This window comes from Gouania willdenowi, chromosome 15, assembly GCF_900634775.1.
Source record: "Gouania willdenowi chromosome 15, fGouWil2.1, whole genome shotgun sequence".
In the NCBI taxonomy this organism is placed as follows: Eukaryota; Metazoa; Chordata; class Actinopteri; order Blenniiformes; family Gobiesocidae; genus Gouania; species Gouania willdenowi.
Genome location: NC_041058.1, coordinates 36,817,341 through 36,836,477, shown reverse-complemented (window position 1 = coordinate 36,836,477; position 19,137 = coordinate 36,817,341). Strand labels below are relative to the sequence as shown.

Below are 19,137 nucleotides of genomic sequence, written 5' to 3'. Positions count from 1 at the left end.
CCATCTTTGTTGGAGACAATAAATATATCCCTATCAATAGGCTACGTGCCACAGTCCTTTAAAGTAGCTGTAATCAAACCCCTTCTCAAAAAACCTACTCTTGATTCCAGCACTTTAGCAAACTACAGGCCTATATCTAATCTTCCTTTTATTTCAAAGATTCTTGAGAAAGTTGTGGCAGCTCAGCTCTGTGACTTTCTTCAAAACAACAGCCTGTTCGAGGACTTCCAGTCAGGTTTTAGAGCTCAACACAGCACAGAGACTGCTTTAGTTAAAGTAACTAATGATCTACTCTGGGCTTCAGATGAAGGACGACTCTCAGTGCTGGTTTTATTAGATCTTAGTGCAGCTTTTGACACTATAGATCACTATATTCTACTAGAGAGATTAGAGAAATTACTTGGAATCACAGGGACTGCCCTAAACTGGTTTAAGTCCTACCTATCTGATAGGTACCAGTTTGTACACGTGAATAATAAGTCTTCTGTGTACACTAAAGTAAGCTACGGGGTTCCTCAGGGCTCTGTGCTAGGTACAATCCTCTTCTGTATCTATATGATCCCCCTTGGTAATGTTATGAGAAAATACTCTGTTAACTTTCACTGCTATGCTGATGATACCCAACTGTATGTATCAATGAAGCCAGGTGAGACAAATCAGCTATCTAAACTTGAGGCCTGTCTAAAGGACATTAGGGCCTGGATGGACCAAAATTTTCTTCTTCTCAACTCAGACAAGACTGAGGTCATTGTACTGGGCCCACGACACCTTAGAGAAACCTATGCTAGCCTAACTGCCCTAGATGGCATTACTCTGGCACGAAGCACAACTGTTAGAAACCTTGGGGTTCTATTTGATCAGGACTTATCCTTCAACTCTCACATAAAACAAACTTCAAGAACTGCCTTCTTTCATCTCCGTAACATTGCTAAAATCAGATCTATCCTGTCTCAGGGCGACGCCGAAAAGCTAGTCCATGCTTTTGTTACCTCTAGACTGGATTATTGTAATTCTCTTTTAGCAGGCTGCCCGAGCAAGTCGCTTAAGACACTTCAGCTGGTTCAAAATGCTGCAGCACGTGTACTGACTAAAACTAGGAGAAGAGATCACATTACTCCTGTATTAGCCTCTCTGCATTGGCTTCCCATAAAATATAGAATAGAATTCAAGATTCTTCTTCTCACTTATAAAGCCCTAAATGGACAGGCACCAGTCTATCTCAAGGAGCTTGTAGTGCCATACAATCCCCCCAGAACACTACGCTCTCAAAATGCTGGACTACTCGTTGTTCCATTTGTCTCTAAAAGTAGTATAGGAGGAAGAGCTTTCAGTTATCAGGCCCCACTTCTCTGGAACCATCTACCAACCACGGTTCGGGGGGCAGACACCCTCTCTACCTTTAAGGTTAGGCTCAAAACATTCCTCTTTGATAAAGCTTGGGGGGGGGGGGGGTGGGGGTGGGGTCTGGCATGCTCGGTTGGAGAGAGGTTGGAGAGGGCGTTAAGAGAGAGGTCATTTAGGTTAGAGAGGGTCCCATTCCTCTTTCAAACACTCCCTCTATGTCTGCTTCTTCCCTTGTGTGTTTGCTCCTGTTCTCCTTCTGGCTTTTGTCTTGCAGGTCCGTGGGATCCTCAGTGTGGAGTTACAGAGTCTCAACAACTCTGTCTCCACCCTTTCCTCTGCACACACCCAACACAGCATAACGTGGATGGCTGTTCATCATAGGAATGGGATCCACACAAGGTTCCTGCTGCTTAACAGAAGGTTTTCCTTGCCGCCATGATGAATTCATGTTGGGTGTGGGATACATATGTATGTGTATATACGTATATATGCATATGTGTGTATCCATAAAATGAAGAGTCCGTCCTTAAGACTGCTCTACTGTAAAGTGTCTTGAGATACCATTGGTTATGATTTGGCGCTATACAAATAAAAGATTGATTGATTGACAAAGATTGATTGACCCTTGGAACAAGTGGCGAGTTGTGTGTCTGTCCATCCTTTCCGTGGAAGACGTGGAGGACATCTACATGATTGGAATAATGATAGTAGGCATGCTGCTGATCGGAGCTGGTGGCTTCCTAATCTATCATAAAGTCCGTACTACGCTGGCGACTGTTTTGGAAAAGCTGCCAGTGATTTCTGAAGGATGTAGCAGGGCTCTGAACACTCAGACTCATGTGTTGATCGATATCAAAAGCAAGCAAGAGCTGCTTTTGGATCATCTACGCGTTATAACAACTGGGAGAAGTTGGAGACCCGGCTTGGAAGTGGAAACTAGGCCACTCATTGGATTACAGCAGAGAGACCCAGGACAGAAGGCTATTGGAAATTAACATAGCCTGTATCAAATCACATTGTTTATCGCCCTTTCGGCTCCCCAGCTGCCAAGGCTAAAGCCAAGGTTGTCTCATCTCTTATCACCAGGAAGTTTCTGCAGACGGCGGCTCTTACCCCCCACTCCCTCCCCCCGCTCCTTCCCTACATTCCCACCTGGAACTGTTGATGCTGAACTTTTCCACACGTCATCTGGTTGTCAGTAACGCAGCTACAGGTCTTCAACTTCAAATGCTTCGTCGGCCATCTTTCCCCACCTCCCATCCACAGCTGCATGGAGGCGTGGTAGCAGCTTCCATTGGCAGCACGCCCATGTCCCCAAGTGGCTGGAATCCTGCTGTTCTTCCCACCTGACCCCCTCCCCCAGCCAACCTCCCACCCAACCCTTCCCACATGCCTTGTCTCGAGTTGTTTGACTGTGTCATGCTTACATTTATGTTTGCAGAGGCAGTTTTTTTTCCTGGTTTCACACTGTTTTCTCTGTTTAGGGAAATCAGTTTCAAACTGGCAGTTTTTTCCCCCTCACCCCTCCTCTCCTCCTGTTATTGATCCCTTTTTCACCTAAATATGTGGGCGCCGCAAATGGCTGCTCCACTGTGTTGATGTGTCTCCTTTCACTGCAACTACCAAGTCAAATTCCTCGTATTGTTCTAAACTGTACCTGGTCAATAAAGCTGATTCTGATTCTAAAGCTCTTCTGATCTCAAAGGCTGTGAATACTTATGTACAAGTGATTTATTTTTTATTTTTAATAAATTTGCCAAAAATCTCAAACGTTTTTAAGTTGTCATTATGGGGTATTATGTGTAGAATTTTGAGGAAAAAAGTGAATTTAATCCCTTTTGGAAAAAGGCTGTAACATGATGAAATGTGGGAAAAGTGAAGCACTGTGAATACTTTCCGTATGTACTGTATATATATATATATATATATATATATATATATATATATATATATATATATATATATATATACATTATGTTTATTTATTTTTAAACTAAATGTCATCATTTCATTAATTTCATCCTTTATAGATTTATTAAAGTCTTTTCATTAGTTGCTCCTTTATTCATCCTGAGCTTATATATTTTTTTAATTATTGTAGATTTATACATATTTTTGAAAGCTGTGACGGTTCTGGACTGTTTTATTTATCTTTCAAGTCATTCCACAGATTAACACCTCTTACAGAAATACATCAATTTTTTTTTAATTTGTTCTAGATTTTACTTTTTTGAAAATGCCGGTTCCTCTGAGGTTATATTGACTTTTCCTGTGTAAAAAAAGCTCCTGGATGTGATGAAGGAGAAGATTATTATGTGTCTTGTACACCATTATTAATGTGTTAAGGTCAACAAGATCATGGATCAATAGATTTAGTTCTACAAAAATAGGATTTGTTGGTGCATAGAAATCTGCTTTAGTGATCATTCTTATTGCCTTTTTTTGGAGTAGGAAAATAGGATGAGTATTGGATTTGTAGTTGTTTCCCCATATTTCTAAGCCAAAATTTAGGTAAGGAAGAATGAGGGAGTTATATAGTAGTAGATGAGATTTTTTGTGAAGCACAGTTTTCATTTTGCCAATTACAGCTATGGTTTTTACTAATTTTGTTTTTAACTCACTCAGTGCCATTGATGAAAAAACTTGTAATTTGCATTTTTTTCACGGGGATTACTAGAATACACCTTGGTGGAGGTCCCTCATCAATATCTAATCTGTAATGTGATGTAGTGACCACCTGTGCCCTGAAGGTGGCAGCAGCACACTTTTAAATGAGAGATTAGCCACTGATGCTACCATTAGCTAAGGAGGAACGAGAGAGATTATGGCACTATGAAGTGATATTGTGAAGTATCCAGCAGCTCATAGCTCCACATACTAACACAGAACACAGGTCAGAGGGAGAGGAAAGGAGTTTACGAGACAGAAAATGGCTCTATGAGAGTTGATGCTGAAGTTCTCACCAGCTCACAGCAGCGCACACTCAACCAGAGCATGTGTGGAACTAAGTGGACGATTGAGAGTGTGGTGATGGTGAGATAAAACGATTAAAAAAATTGGGGTAAGCGGTGACACTCGGCATGTCCGGGAGGAGGAGGAAGTTGTGTGTGTAGAGAATGACGGGGGAGAGACTTGGAGGAACGCCAAAATACAGTAATAAATCCATTCAACTCTGACATAGATAGTATAATAATAATAATGTTGACATTAAAAGCCTGGTCTCAGTGTTGTTTCAGTGGTTTTAAAGAAGGAAACCAATGTTGAGGTGTCACTAAAGCAACAAAAAAAAAATCACAAACTGGTGATTTGTGTGAAACTTGCCTCTATTCAACTGCTGATTCCAGAAGAATGAAACAAGCTAGAAACTAAATTATTTTTTCTGATGAAATTGGACTCTTTAATCTAGTGTCAGATAGTCATTGTACAAAATACTCTGTGGGTCTTTAAAAATCATTCAAAATGCTCAAAAACGGCTGGTACTGAGGGGGTAGAAATTTGGAAAATGGCTGGCACTGATTGGGTTAATATACTTATATGTGATTTCCATTCAAGTTTTCCATCAATGGTAACTCCTAGAAATGTATTTGCAAAAACTCATTCAATTTCTGTATAATTTAATTTTAAAGTTGTATGATCACTGATTTTTCTATTATTTTGATTTACTCAGATTCATTGAAAGTTTGTTTAGATCAAACCATTTTTTAAAGTTCGTCTTCTACTGTATCAAGGAGCTGTTTCAGGTCCTTTCCTGAGCAGTACAGGCTGGCATCATCTGCATATAATAAACATTTTACATTTTCCAACACATCACAAACATCGTATATATACATGATAAACAGTTTGGGCCCCAATATAGAGCCTTGTTGAACCCCATGTGTGATTAGTTTTTGTTTTGCTAAGCTAGCTTTCCAGTCAGGCATATGCAGGTCCCCTGACTCACTCACTCTTTTATAAAAGTCTTGTATGGTCTATGGCAGACGTCTCATTCTCATGGCCGGCAATTTGTGGCCCGCAGGACAATGTGAAAATGTAATGTTAGTGTGTTTTAAACTGTATTGTAATGACGTGACTCGAGCCCTTATCAAAGGTTTATCAGCCTTTAATGGAAGTCATTAAAACATTATGTACCCCTCATTCTCCGCTTACGCCCACCCTTCCCCAGCCTCCCAGCCAATGGTAAATGGTAAATGGACATGATTTATATAGAGCTTTATCACCACTGAAACAGTCTCAAAGCGCTTTACATATCAGCTCATTCACCCAATCACTCTCACATTCACACACCAGTGGGACAGGACTGACATGCAAGGTACTAGTCGACCACTGGGAGCAACTTAGTGTTCAGTGTCTTGCCCAAAGACACTTCGACACATAGTCAGGTACTGGGATCGAACCCCCAACCTCTGAATCAGAAGACGACCCACTACCACCTGAGCCACGGTCGCCTAATGAACATGCAGAACACATGTAAACACAGACAAAGCTGTACGTAACAATGATGCTTCAAATGCCATGAGAACCACAACAGCTGTTAAACACTGAATAAACTAAACGTGGAACATAACTCAGTTAAATATGACCCAGTCTGTTACAATATGAATGGCACTTTACAGCATTGTGCGTTAATGATGTCACCAAGGGAATCACACCTCTGATGGAGCCACCCACCCAGCCAGCTCACACCCGCCCTCCCACTTCCTGGGCTGAGGGCTCATAGGGGACCTACCCACCTTGGTTATAGTCAATGAAACATCTGTGTTGGCTGGAACGTACAGCTGATTCCATGAGGTTATTAGAGAAAATAAAGGCCAGTAAATAACGTCCCATGGTTTAGATCAGCTATAATAGGCTAATGTCCCGACGGATAGTAAACGCCCCACTGGTGATCGCCTTTTTTACGCTCTGTATCTCTGTACTTTCTACCATCTACAAATGTCATGATGTTCATGTCATCACAAAATACATGAACATTGAGCACAAAAAGAAATGTGATTTCTGCTGAGTGGTTCATTATCTGCTGTGTTGTTGCCGGAAGAAAAAGCGGAAATGACGTTCTTTGTGCATCTGGTTGGTTAAACATGTGACTTTAACTTCGTTGCTTTGAATAAAAAAAAACAACTTTTTTAGGAGAGCGACAGCTGACATCATGTCATGTTCAAAGCCTGCAGTGAAGAGAAAAGTTGGTGATGATCACAGACTATTTCTTCCCTCAAACCTAATGTAGCTCAGCTATGTGAGAGGAAGAGCTTCCAGGTCTCTGGCAGCAGGAAGTAGGCAAGAGAAGCTATGTTCATGTTCATCAATGTTGCATTTATGTTCAGAGCAGTTCATGTTCAGAAGAACCCATTTAAATTAAAGAATTATTAGTAATGACGTTTATGAAGATTTAATTTTTTTTTACCAAAGTTGTTTGTGGAATACCTGAAATTAAAGCTAGGGTTGGTAATTTTCTTCAGATACACTTTTTAAGTTTTGGGTTGAAAATGTCTTTATGTCCTGACAGAAATTAAGATCTTATGTTCTCTGAAAGAGGAACAAAGAAAATCCATCATCTGTAGCAGCTGTAAATCTGTAACAACTTCAACCAATAGAAAAAAACAAACCGTTTCTTTTTTTGTAACCAATGACGTCTCTCTGTCTCCCTGCTCGTTCTCAATCCCTCGCATGCACGAGCTCACACTGAAAGCGCGTCACCACTGACAGAGTTAAAACAGAGTTTTTGGTCACGTTTTTTAACATATATGATGGTAAAGTTTATTGATTATTTACTTTATTTACTACTGAATGAGACATGAGACAACGACGTTTCTACACAATACAAGTGATGAGCTGAGCTCATCTTCTGCAGCAGCTGGGAGCATGCATGTGAGTGAGACAGAGCACAGAGGGGAGGGGGGTAAAGGAGGAGCCGTCGGGGAGGCTACATTCAAAATCATGCTAGCTTTCGAAAATTGCCTACCCTACCTTTAAAGAACTGCTAGTAATGACGTTTATGAAGATTTCAGTTTTTTTACCAAAGTTTTTTAGTGGAATACCTCTATTCCACTATTCTACCTCTATAGCCTCACCCAGACTCTGCCTACTGTGGCCCCAGGTAATTTTAGTTTGAGACCCCTGGTCTATGGTGTCAGAGGCCTTGCTCAGACCCATAAAAATACTCACTGCATATTCACTATTGTCTATTGCTGTAGCCATGTGTTCCACAAGAGCCATGACTACAGTTGAAGTTGATCAGTTTGATCAAATTCGTATTGATGTTCAATTAACAAATTGTATTTGTTAACAAAATTATCAAGCCTGATTACAAATAACTTTTCCAAAATCTTGGAGAATTGCGGCAGAAGCGAGATGGGTCTATAATTGTCAAATATATTTTTATTTCCAATTTTTATGAATTGGAACTACTTTTGCAGTTTTCATTTCTCTTGGGAAGGCGCCCATGAGAAAGGACTGATTACAAATGTATGTAAACGGTTTTGCCACATAATGAATCATTTCTTATACTATTGTCATACCAATATTAAGACAATCAGTTGACCTTTTATTCTTGAATTTTTTTAAATAATTTCTATAGTTTCATTTTCCTCAACCTCTCTTATGAAAAGTGAGATTTGATTTTGTTTAGAACTGTTACAATTTAATCTTTGTGTGACTTTGGGTTCTAGAACTTTGAGAGCTAATGTGGGTCCAACGTTAGTGAAATTTAATTTTCATTTTCTATGATTTGATTGTCATTGACAAAAAAAATGGGGCAGATTAGATGTTTTCCTGCCTTTCTTAATTATTTCATTTAATATTTTCTAGGTCCCTTGGGTATCATTTCTGTCATTTTCCAATAAATTATGATAATAGTACTTATTATGAGTTGGAATTATACTTATCTATTTTCAGGGTTTGGAGTTAGCACAGTGTTAAAGGGCGAGTTTGGTTTAGGAGACCATTAGATGAGGAGTATAATTAAGTATAAGTAATATATTTATAAAGGGTTACCTAGGGTAACCCTAGCACTCAGCTGCAGTCAGAGCAGAAGAGACGCCTTCGTGGAGCATAAGGTTAGAAACTAAACCAAAACTAAGAAAACGAAACCAAACACCCCCCCCCCAAAAAAAAAATCTATCTATAAAAGCAAGCAAGGTCTGTGCATGTGTGTGGTTGTGTGTGTGTGTGTGTGTGTGTGTGTGTGTGTGTGTGTGTGTGTGTGTGTGTGTGTGTGTGTGTGTGTGTGTGTGTGTGTGTGTGTGTGTGTGTGTGTGTGGAGCGAATATCTCCCCAACGCCGAATGTGTTCGACCTGAAACTTTGTCCATGGCTTCCAATTACCACAAGTGTGTGCATCTGTCATTTTGGAGTAATTTGGTGTTGCAAAACATGCAAAACGTTCATTTTATTTTGAAGATTACGGCTCCCTCTCAGTAGAACGCGCAGTATTGAGCGCTCTACTTCCGGTTCCGGGTTCATAAAGTCACTGTGTCGCAGTTTGTTTGGGTTTAAAAAAGAAGGTCAATATTAAAAATGTTTGTGTACTGCTAAAAGTTATTTAAGTTAATAATTCATGGTTATTTAAAATTATTCTCATAATCCCAAACTTCCTTTAAATCATGGGTCACAGACTCCATTTCCTCTGGGGCGGCGGCTGTGCTGACGACCATTAGCCAATCATATCACAAACTATCTGCTTCTTCAGACAGAGGAATGTAACTTTTTTGTGAGCGGATGGGTCCACAACACGGCACCACTATGACGAACATTTGATTTGTGAAAGGGTGAGTGTTTCTTCTTATATTATTCTGTGTTAAGATGCTAGCAGCTATAATATAAACACACACGGATGATGCGCGTGTGTGAGTGCCAGGATGTAATGCACACAGAGCCATTTGAAGAGAGAGTTGCGACTTTGGTGTTGCAAAACATTTATTTTTCGTGGTATTTCCAGGTCTCTTTTTTTGTATCTCTCAACAACCTGTGACGCATTATGTGCATGCGCATGGCTGACGCGTGTGTGTGAGAGATAACTCACAGAGGAGATGGAGGTATCCACACCCACACATACACAGATTTTACCCTAACCGCTGCTGCAACCAAAGTCTCACTCTGAACTGAATTCAAAACTTGAGAGCTATGTAGTAAGTATTAAGTAGTTAGCATAGCATAGACCACTAGGACCGCTGTCCCTGTAGCTGCTACATGTTTAGCATTGAAGTGCTAGCTGAGGCTCGTAGAGTTCCACTGATCAACAATCTATTTTCACACAACGTGGCTTTATTTTTCCATCCAGTGTTTTTATTCAAACTAAAATTAGTGCCCACGAAGCACAGCAACGACGTCTCTGGTTCTCCTTTTTGTTGTGTTGCGGTCTGTGCATCAGTGTTTTGTGTATACCGGGAAGTCGTGCAATGAGAAAGGTTCCACGCTGCTTAGAGTGCAAAAAAAGGAATTAACTGCATTAATTGTAATTAAATAATCGCAATTAACGTGATAATGTCCCAGCCCCAATGTAAAGATAAGAGATTTTTTATTCCGAAAGAAATAATTGCAAATAACACAAAGAGTGAAGTGGTGATTGGGGCTGACCTTTCAGTCACAGCTGGCAGGATGAAGAACATCCACAGATGGATTCCAAAAACTAGAATCACCTGCAGAGAGCAAGGACAGAAGGACAGAAGAGAAACGTTCACACACAGCATAACAAAGTCCCCCTACTGGCACTGCAAAGTACTGTATGTGATTACATTATCCAATCAATCTTCTTCCATCATCTACATGCCACAGCTGGGCTTCACACACACTCCTTTTATTTGTTCATAATTAGTTCATTACATTACTTCCGACCGAAAACCGGCAAGAACAAAATGATGCAATTAGTTTGTTTTACAAATTCCAAAAACAGAGGAGGGATGATCAAAGATAGGTATAATAATAATAATAATAATAATAGAAAAGTGCTTTATCTTTTCAGGAACACACACACACACGCACACGCACACACACATAAGCTCTAGATGCAAATATGTGATCCAAACCTGGAAGATGAGCTTTCCCAGGACAGCTTTGCGCAGGTACAAAGCTCGGTCAATGATCATGGTGCTGAACTGGATGAGCAGCATCACCAGGAAGGCCTCGGGAACCTGGTCCTCAGACAGCGTGGAGGCGATGTCAGCTGCTGTGCTGTGTTTCTGAAGGAAGTAGAAACAAACCAAGAAATAAACAGTTTGTTTAAAGCAGCTCTCATGTTCACATCTTACCCAACATTTGAATGAAAACTGTGATACGGACATGGAAATCTAAAGACAAAAATAACATTCTTTGAACTTGTTCATAAGACTACATGTAAAAGTAATGCAATGGTTTAAGTCCTACTTGGAGGAGTGAAGTTATTTTGTAAACATTGGAAACCTTCAATGTGACAGATTAGCATTGTCCTGTGGGGTTCCTCAGGGCTCTGTTCTTGGACCTCTTCTGTTTAGCCTTTATATACTTCCTTTAGGACTAAATCTACACAACTGTAAGGTTGATTATCAGAGCTCCAACTATTGTTTTAACAAAATAAGACTCCATAACAGTGTGTCCTCTACCATTATCCAAGAAAGCTCTTTATGCATAATCTCAACTCAACTGGCTCTAATGGAACAGCGTAGAACAAGGTGTGCCGCTCTGTTCTGTGACTTGTAGTTTTGCCAGCTCTTGTTCTGAAGCACATGGCGAATAAGTAGTCAAGATGAAACAAGACTAAAAGTTTAATTAATAATTTAACAATTGATTAATTTATCAAATAAGTGCTTTTTCCAATGCTGAATATATTACCACTAATTTTAGACAGAATATTATTAACATGATAAGACCAAGATAATGTTTCATCAACAGTCACTCCCAACAGTTTGCCTTTTCTGACCTGTTCTATAGCAACACACCTCAGGATATATTTAGAACCTAAAACAAGACCCTTGATCTTCAAAGCATTGAGTTTTAGCTTATTCTCTGTAAACCAGTTAGAAACCAACACCAACTCTTCTTGAAGCAACCGCTTTACAGACTGTTTACAACACATTCCACAGAAAGTCCAGGAGCCAAACCCCTAAATTTTAGTGAACACGGTTTTGGCGGATTAAGTTTTTTTTCACCTTTTCCTGGCAGTCTAGGGCATTCTTATTATGAATAAGGGGGTGACAGTTGATATCTTGTTGGGAAACCCATGATAATAACCCCTTTCTAGTGGTGAGGATGTGACGTGGTGACGTATCGATCATTTCCTGTTTACGCTCTACCGCTGCTTGCAGCGCTCTACTACTGTGTTCTGCTAACGCTACTCAAACTTGTTGTCATTGATATTCTACCCTCGAAAACACTTGTTTTAATTTTTTACCGTACAGTTAAACGTACAAAGGTTAAGTAAAAAGCAACCTCGCCTCTTAGAGGCAGTGTAATCTCCTTTAAACTTCCTTTTGTCCTTAGCTTAGCTTAGCTTAAATTTAGCACCTATGGCTTCTCTCTCCTCCCCTCCGCTCTCCTGCCCGGTGTGTCAGATGTTTAGTTACTCCTCATCCTCCTTTAGGGACAATGGTAGTTGCATAAAGTGTAGCGTACTGTTAGATATGGAGGCGAGGATCAACAATCTGGAGAAGCGGTTCCGCACCCCTGATACCAAAACCGAAGCTAGCAAGCAGGACCTAGCCGGTGCGGACCGTGCTAGCTCTAGCTTAGCCTCCCCCCCGGCCAGCAATGAGTGGGTTACTGTCCGTGGTAAGCATAGTCGAAGGTCAAAAAGCCGCTCGGGACACCACCATGTTCACGTCTCAAACAGGTTCTCCCCCCTCCGTGAGGACAACACACTCACCGGGGAACAAACTCTGATAATTGGCGACTCCATAGTGAGAAACGTGAAGCTAGCGAAGTCAGCGGGCATCATGAGGTGCATCCCAGGGGCCAGAGCGGGCGACATAGAATCAAATCTAAAGTTGCTGGCAAAGAGTAACCGTAAGTTTGATAGGATAGTCCTCCATGTCGGCACTAATGACTCCCGACGTCGTCAGTCGGAAGCAACCAAAGTGAACATTGAATCAGTTTGTGCTTATGCTAAAACAATGTCGGACTCCGTAATTTTCTCTGGTCCTTTACCAAATCTGACCAGTGATGACATGTATAGCCTATAGCATGTCATCATTTAACCGCTGGCTATCGAGGTGGTGTCCAGAAAACGAGGTGGGCTTCATTGATAATTGGAGATCCTTCTGGGGAAAACCGAACCTGATAGGAAGAGATGGAATCCATCCTACTTTGGAGGGAGCATCTCTACTATCAGAAAACATGGCACAGTCACTGTTATGACATCTCATGAATGAGACCATGTTACAGAGGTGGAGTCCTCCACGCCCCTCTGCGCTTGCCTTAGGACAGTTTCCCTCCCATTGCTATTATGATAGCTGTGTTCATCGCCATGGCAACTGTTGTGATGGTGATGAATATTATTTTATGGAGACGGTGTCAGTCCCCCGACCCATATTTCAAGGATTCAAGGATTCAAGGATTCAAGGTTCTTTATTGTCAAATATGCCCCATGTTAAACATACAGCACAGATGAAATTGCAATCCCCCCCAACCCCCAGTGCAAACCTGCAGTGCATAAAAAGAGCACTTAAAACACACAACACACAAAAAAAAAACAACTAGCAATACTATACAACAAATAACTTAACTAAAGACATACGGACAACAAATAACAAATAACGAACAACAATGAGGTAGAATGTGGATAAATTACTATGAGGTAGAATATAAATACATTACAGTATTAATAATATAAACAGAGTGCAGATGAAGTTAAAAAGTGAGGTAGTGTGCAAATAGCATAACAATACAATGACGGCTGTGCAGAGTTTAGGGTGCGTGAATTAGTGGAGCACGCAGGGGGTGGAGGTGGAGGGGGGTGATGCCAGGTCCTGTAGGGGCAGACTGTGGCAGGATGAAGGGGGGGGGGGTGGAGGGCAGAGGGGGCAGAGGGAGGGTAGACAACTGAGGGCAGAGGGTGGAGGGAGGCGGAGGGGGGATGGAGGCAGGGGCAGGAAAGGGAAAGGGGATGAGTGGACGAATGGGAGGGAGAGCAGGGAGGGAGTTGAGTCTCCTGACAGCCTGGTGGAATAAACTGTTCTTGAGCCTGCTCGTTCGAGCACGGAGGCTCTGCAGTCTCCTCCCAGATGGCAGCAGGCTGAAGAGGCTGTAGGACGGGTGGGTGGGGTCACCTGCAATCCTGGTGGCTTTGCGGGTGAGACATGAATTGTAAATGTCCAGAAGGGGGGGAAGAGAGACACCAATGATCTTCTCAGCTATTCTCACGATGCGCTGCAGAGACTTACGGCAGGACACGGTGCAAGCGCCGTACCACACGGTGATGCAGCTGGACATGATGCTCTCAATGGTGCCACTGTAGAATGTGTGCATGATGGAGGATGGGGCTCTTGCTCTCCTCAGTTTGCGGAGGAAGTAGAGGCGCTGATTAGCTTTTTTGGCCAGTGATGCAGAGTTGAGGCACCAGGACAGGTCTTCGGAGATGTGCACACCCAGGAACTTGGTGCTGCTCACCCTCTCCACTGCAGCACCGTCGATGGTCAGAGGAGCATGCTGGGTGTGCGTTCTCCTGAAGTCCACAACAATCTCCTTCGTCTTCTCAACGTTCAGATGGAGATTATTGTCCTTGCACCACGAGGCCAGCCTGCTCACCTCACACCTGTAGATTGACTCATCGTTGTTGTTGATGAGACCCACCACAGTCGTGTCGTCCGCGAACTTAACGAAGAGGTTGGAGCTGGAAGATGGGGCGCAGTCATGGGTCAGCAGAGTGAAGAGGAGGGGGCTCAGCACACATCCTTGGGGGGCCCCCGTGTTCATCATGATGGTGCTGGAGGTGTTACTGCCGACCCGAACTGCCTGTGGTCTCCCTGTCAGGAAGTCCAGCAGCCAGTTGCACATGGGGGTGCTTAGGCCCAGGTTGTCCAGTTTGTGGATGAGCTGCTGCGGGATGATGGTGTTGAATGCTGAGCTGAAGTCGATGAACAGCATTCTGACGTGGGCGTCCTTGGTCTCCAGGTGGGTGAGGGCTGAGTGGAGGGCAGTGGAGATGGCGTCGTCGGTCGATCGGTTAGGCCGATATGCAAACTGGTAGGGGTCCAGGGTGGAGGGGAGGGCAGACTTGATGTGCTGCATGACCAGCCGCTCGAAGCACTTCATGAGGATGGGGGTTAGTGCGACCGGGCGGTAGTCATTGTAGCAGGAAGGAGACGGCTTCTTGGGGACCGGGATGATGGTGGTGGCTTTGAAGCATGTGGGGACAACAGCTTGGCTCAGTGACGAGTTGAAGATGTCGGTGAGGACATCTGTGAGCTCCTCTGCACAGTCTCTCAGGACACGACCTGGGATGTTGTCGGGACCTGGCGCTTTCCGTGCATTTGTTCTCTGGAGGGATCGCTTCACGCTATCCCGGGAAAGCGTCAGTACCTGGTCGCCAGGAGAAGGTGGCGTCTTCTGTGCTGGGGTGCTGTTGTCTGCCTCAAAACGAGCAAAGAAGTTGTTGAGGTTGTTTAGCAGAGAGGTGGAGCTGTCACAGGTCTGCGGAGGGGGCTTGTAGTCCGTGATGGTCTGGACCCCCCGCCACAGGTTCCTGGTGTCTCTGCTGTCGGTGAACCGGTCTGCGATCCTCCTGGAGTATTTCCTCCTGGCCAATCTGATGCCTCGTGACAGGTTGGCCCTGGCAGTCCTTAGGCCCCCCGCGTCCCCAGCTCTGAAGGCAGTGTTCCTGGCCTTCAGGAGCCTATGGACTTCACCTGTCAGCTATGGCTTCTGATTGGTCCGAATGGTGAAGGTCTTGGTGACCGTGACATCATCCATGCACTTTTCCATGTAGGACGTGACGGTCTCTGTGTACTCCTGGAGGTCGGTGATGTTATTGTTGGTGGCTGCTTGTTTGAACATACTCCAGTCAGTGGTGGAAAAGCAGTCCTGGAGTGCTTCTGTGGACCCCTCAGGCCACACCCGTACCTGCTTCCTAACTGGTTTGATGGCTTTAACCAGTGGCCTGTATGCTGGCATTAGCATAACAGTGGAGTGGTCTGAGGCTCCGAGGTGGGGGAGGGGAAGGGCTTTGTAGGCCCCTTTGTTTACAGTGTAAACATTGTCCAGAATATTATTACCTCTAGTGGGAAACTTGATGTGGCCATGAAGTTGTGGAAGCACACTCTTGGGGTTCGCATGGTTGAAGTCCCCAGCCAGGATGAGAAAAGCATCAGGGTGTGCTGTCTGCTGCGCACTGATGTGTTTGTGGAGATCATTCAGAGCCTCACTCCTGTTGTTGGTGGAGCCAGGAGGGATGTAAATTGCTACCAGCAATATGGCACTAAATTCCCTCGGCAGGTAGAATGGCCGGCATTTAATAACCATAAACTCCACAACTGGTGAGCAGTGCTTACACACTACCACCGCGTCTCGGCACCAGGCATCACTGATGTAAACACACAGACCCCCGCCGCGAGTTTTTCCACCCTCGACGAGCTCTCTGTCTGCCCGGTAGCATGTTAGCCCGGCTAGCTGAATAGCATGGTCCGGAACACTGTCATGAAGCCATGTCTCCACAAAAACAAAGACACAACACTCACTCACAGTCCTGGAAGTTGTTCGGAGTAAGCGGATATAGTCCAGTTTATTATCCAGCGAGCGTACGTTGGCCAGAGTGATGGTCGGGATAGCCGGCCGGTGAGGGCTAGCCGCTAGCCTAGCCCGGATACCTCCACGCTTCCCCCTCTTCTGCTTCCTTGTATTCCGACCGTGGCGCTTCCACTTTGGACTTGTTGCAGAAGTGGGGGACGGTGATCGAGCAGGCCTCCGGAGCAGACCGCAGTCCCGTAGCTCTTCCGCTAGCACTGGATTAACCTCCGTATTTGTGGTTTTGCCGATGTCGAGCAGGACCTCGCGATTGAATGTGCGCCTTGGGGTTAGTGGGGTTAGTGGACGCGACGAAGACGGACAAATACACACAGATATAGGTTTGCAAGGAGAGAGAGGAGCCGCTGCGTGCACCCGCGCCGCCATTTCACAATGATTTTAACATAAAATCAAATAAAAGAGCTATCAATTATAAAAATCTGAAAAAAATTAAAATCTCAAATCTAGAAACACCAAAACATAAAAGCATTAGATGTGCTCTATTAAATATTAGATCACTGAGATCCAAATCTCTACTAGTAAATGACCTTATCTCAGAAAATAACTTTGATTTATTCTGTTTAACTGAAACATGGCTGTATCAAGATGAATATGTTAGTTTAAATGAAGCCACTCCTCCCAGTCATTTAAATACTCATATGCCACGAGACATAGGCCGTGGAGGTGGTGTAGCAGCTATTTATCATTCCTCTCTCCTAATCTATCCTAAACCAAAGGCCAGTTACACTTCCTTTGAAAGCCTGGTTCTAAATTTATCTCATACTGAATCAAAAACCTGCCAGCCAGTCTTATTTGTGATAATTTACCGTCCTCCAGGCCCTTATTCTGAATTTCTATCAGAATTCTCTGAGTTTATATCAAACTTAGTCCTCAGTTCTGATAAAATACTGATAGTAGGAGATTTTAATATCCATGTGGACAAAGATAGTGATAGCCTGAGCTCAGCCTTTATGTCCCTAATAGACTCAGTTGGCTTTTTTCAAACTATTAATGAAGCTACTCATCGTTTAAATCATACTCTTGATCTTGTTCTAACATATGGCCTTGATATTAATGAACTAAAAGTCTACCCTGAAAATCCTCTGCTATCAGATCACTTTTTAATATCTTTTAACATTATCCTAGAGGATCTCGCACTGTGCAATAAAATAGTTAGGAGTAGAAATCTGTCCAATAGTGCTGTGGCTAAATTTAAAGAGGCCATTCCTGCTGCCTTAAACTCAGTGCACCATCCAATAAATAACTATGATATTAATTATAACCCCTCTCAACTGGATCTGCTTGTCGATAGCTCTGCTAGTCTACTAAAATCCACCTTGGACTCAATTGCCCCATTGAGGGAAAAAACTATTAAACGTCAGAGGAAAGCTCCGTGGTTTAGCTCTGAAACTCACACACTCAAACAAACAACCCGTAAATTAGAGAGAATGTGGCGCTCCAATAAAACAGAGGAGTCACGAATACTCTGGCAAGAAAGCCATAGTAAATACATGACAGCCTTACGACATAGTCCATCTACATACTACTCCTCACTAATTGAAGAAAATAAAAATAATCCGAGGTACCTTTTCAGCACTGTAGCCAGGCTAACACAAAGTCAGAGCTCTATTGAGCCCATGATTCCTCTAGCCCTCAGCTGTGAGGACTTTGACATTTTTTAACCATAAAATTCACAAGATTAGAGATAAAATTAGCCACTCCCTGCCTTCACCTGGGCCTGCTGTACCATTAAATGTAAATAGGCCTAACCTAAACTGTTTCACACATATAGGACTTCAGGAACTTAACTCTATTATTTCATCCTCCAAACCATCGACCTGCCTTTCAGATCCGATCCCAACTAAGCTGTTTAAAGAAGTTGTTCCCCTGGTCTGCCCATCTTTGTTGGAGACAATAAATATATCCCTATCAATAGGCTACGTGCCACAGTCCTTTAAAGTAGCTGTAATCAAACCCCTTCTCAAAAAACCTACTCTTGATTCCAGCACTTTAGCAAACTACAGGCCTATATCTAATCTTCCTTTTATTTCAAAGATTCTTGAGAAAGTTGTGGCGGCTCAGCTCTGTGACTTCCTTCAAAACAACAGCCTGTTCGAGGACTTCCAGTCAGGTTTTAGAGCTCAACACAGCACAGAGACTGCTTTAGTTAAAGTAACTAATGATCTACTCTGGGCTTCAGATGAAGGACGACTCTCAGTGCTGGTTTTATTAGATCTTAGTGCAGCTTTTGACACTATAGATCACTATATTCTACTAGAGAGATTAGAGGAATTACTTGGAATCACAGGGACTGCCCTAAACTGGTTTAAGTCCTACCTATCTGATAGGTACCAGTTTGTACACGTGAATAATAAGTCTTCTGTGTACACTAAAGTAAGCTACGGGGTTCCTCAGGGCTCTGTGCTAGGTCCAATCCTCTTCTGTATCTATATGATCCCCCTTGGTAATGTTATGAGAAAATACTCTGTTAACTTTCACTGCTATGCTGATGATACCCAACTGTATGTATCAATGAAGCCAGGTGAGACAAATCAGCTATCTAAACTTGAGGCCTGTCTAAAGGACATTAGGGCCTGGATGGACCAAAATTTTCTTCTTCTCAACTCAGACAAGACTGAGGTCATTGTACTGGGCCCACGACACCTTAGAGAAACCTATGCTAGCCTAACTGCCCTAGATGGCATTACTCTGGCACGAAGCACAACTGTTAGAAACCTTGGGGTTCTATTTGATCAGGACTTATCCTTCAACTCTCACATAAAACAAACTTCAAGAACTGCCTTCTTTCATCTCCGTAACATTGCTAAAATCAGATCTATCCTGTCTCAGGGCGACGCCGAAAAACTAGTCCATGCTTTTGTTACCTCTCGACTGGATTATTGTAATTCTCTTTTAGCAGGCTGCCCGAGCAAGTCGCTTAAGACACTTCAGCTGGTTCAAAATGCTGCAGCACGTGTACTGACTAAAACTAGGAGAAGAGATCACATTACTCCTGTATTAGCCTCTCTGCATTGGCTTCCCATAAAATATAGAATAGAATTCAAGATTCTTCTTCTCACTTATAAAGCCCTAAATGGACAGGCACTAC

General features: G+C 43.0%; 1 protein-coding gene across 1 annotated transcript in view; it reads right to left on the bottom strand.

Moving 5' to 3' along the window:
- The window catches only part of piezo1 (piezo type mechanosensitive ion channel component 1 (Er blood group)), a 159,292-nt gene that overhangs the window by 33,720 nt on the left and 106,435 nt on the right, over positions 1 to 19,137 (bottom strand). The window contains exons 31-34 of the mRNA XM_028467785.1: positions 15,204 to 16,393; positions 13,464 to 15,131; positions 10,364 to 10,516; positions 9,915 to 9,976 (exon numbers count right to left, since the gene is read on the bottom strand). Coding sequence (XP_028323586.1) covers positions 9,915 to 9,976; positions 10,364 to 10,516; positions 13,464 to 15,131; positions 15,204 to 16,393 — 3,073 coding nt within the window. The remainder of the gene's footprint in view (positions 1 to 9,914; positions 9,977 to 10,363; positions 10,517 to 13,463; positions 15,132 to 15,203; positions 16,394 to 19,137) is intronic.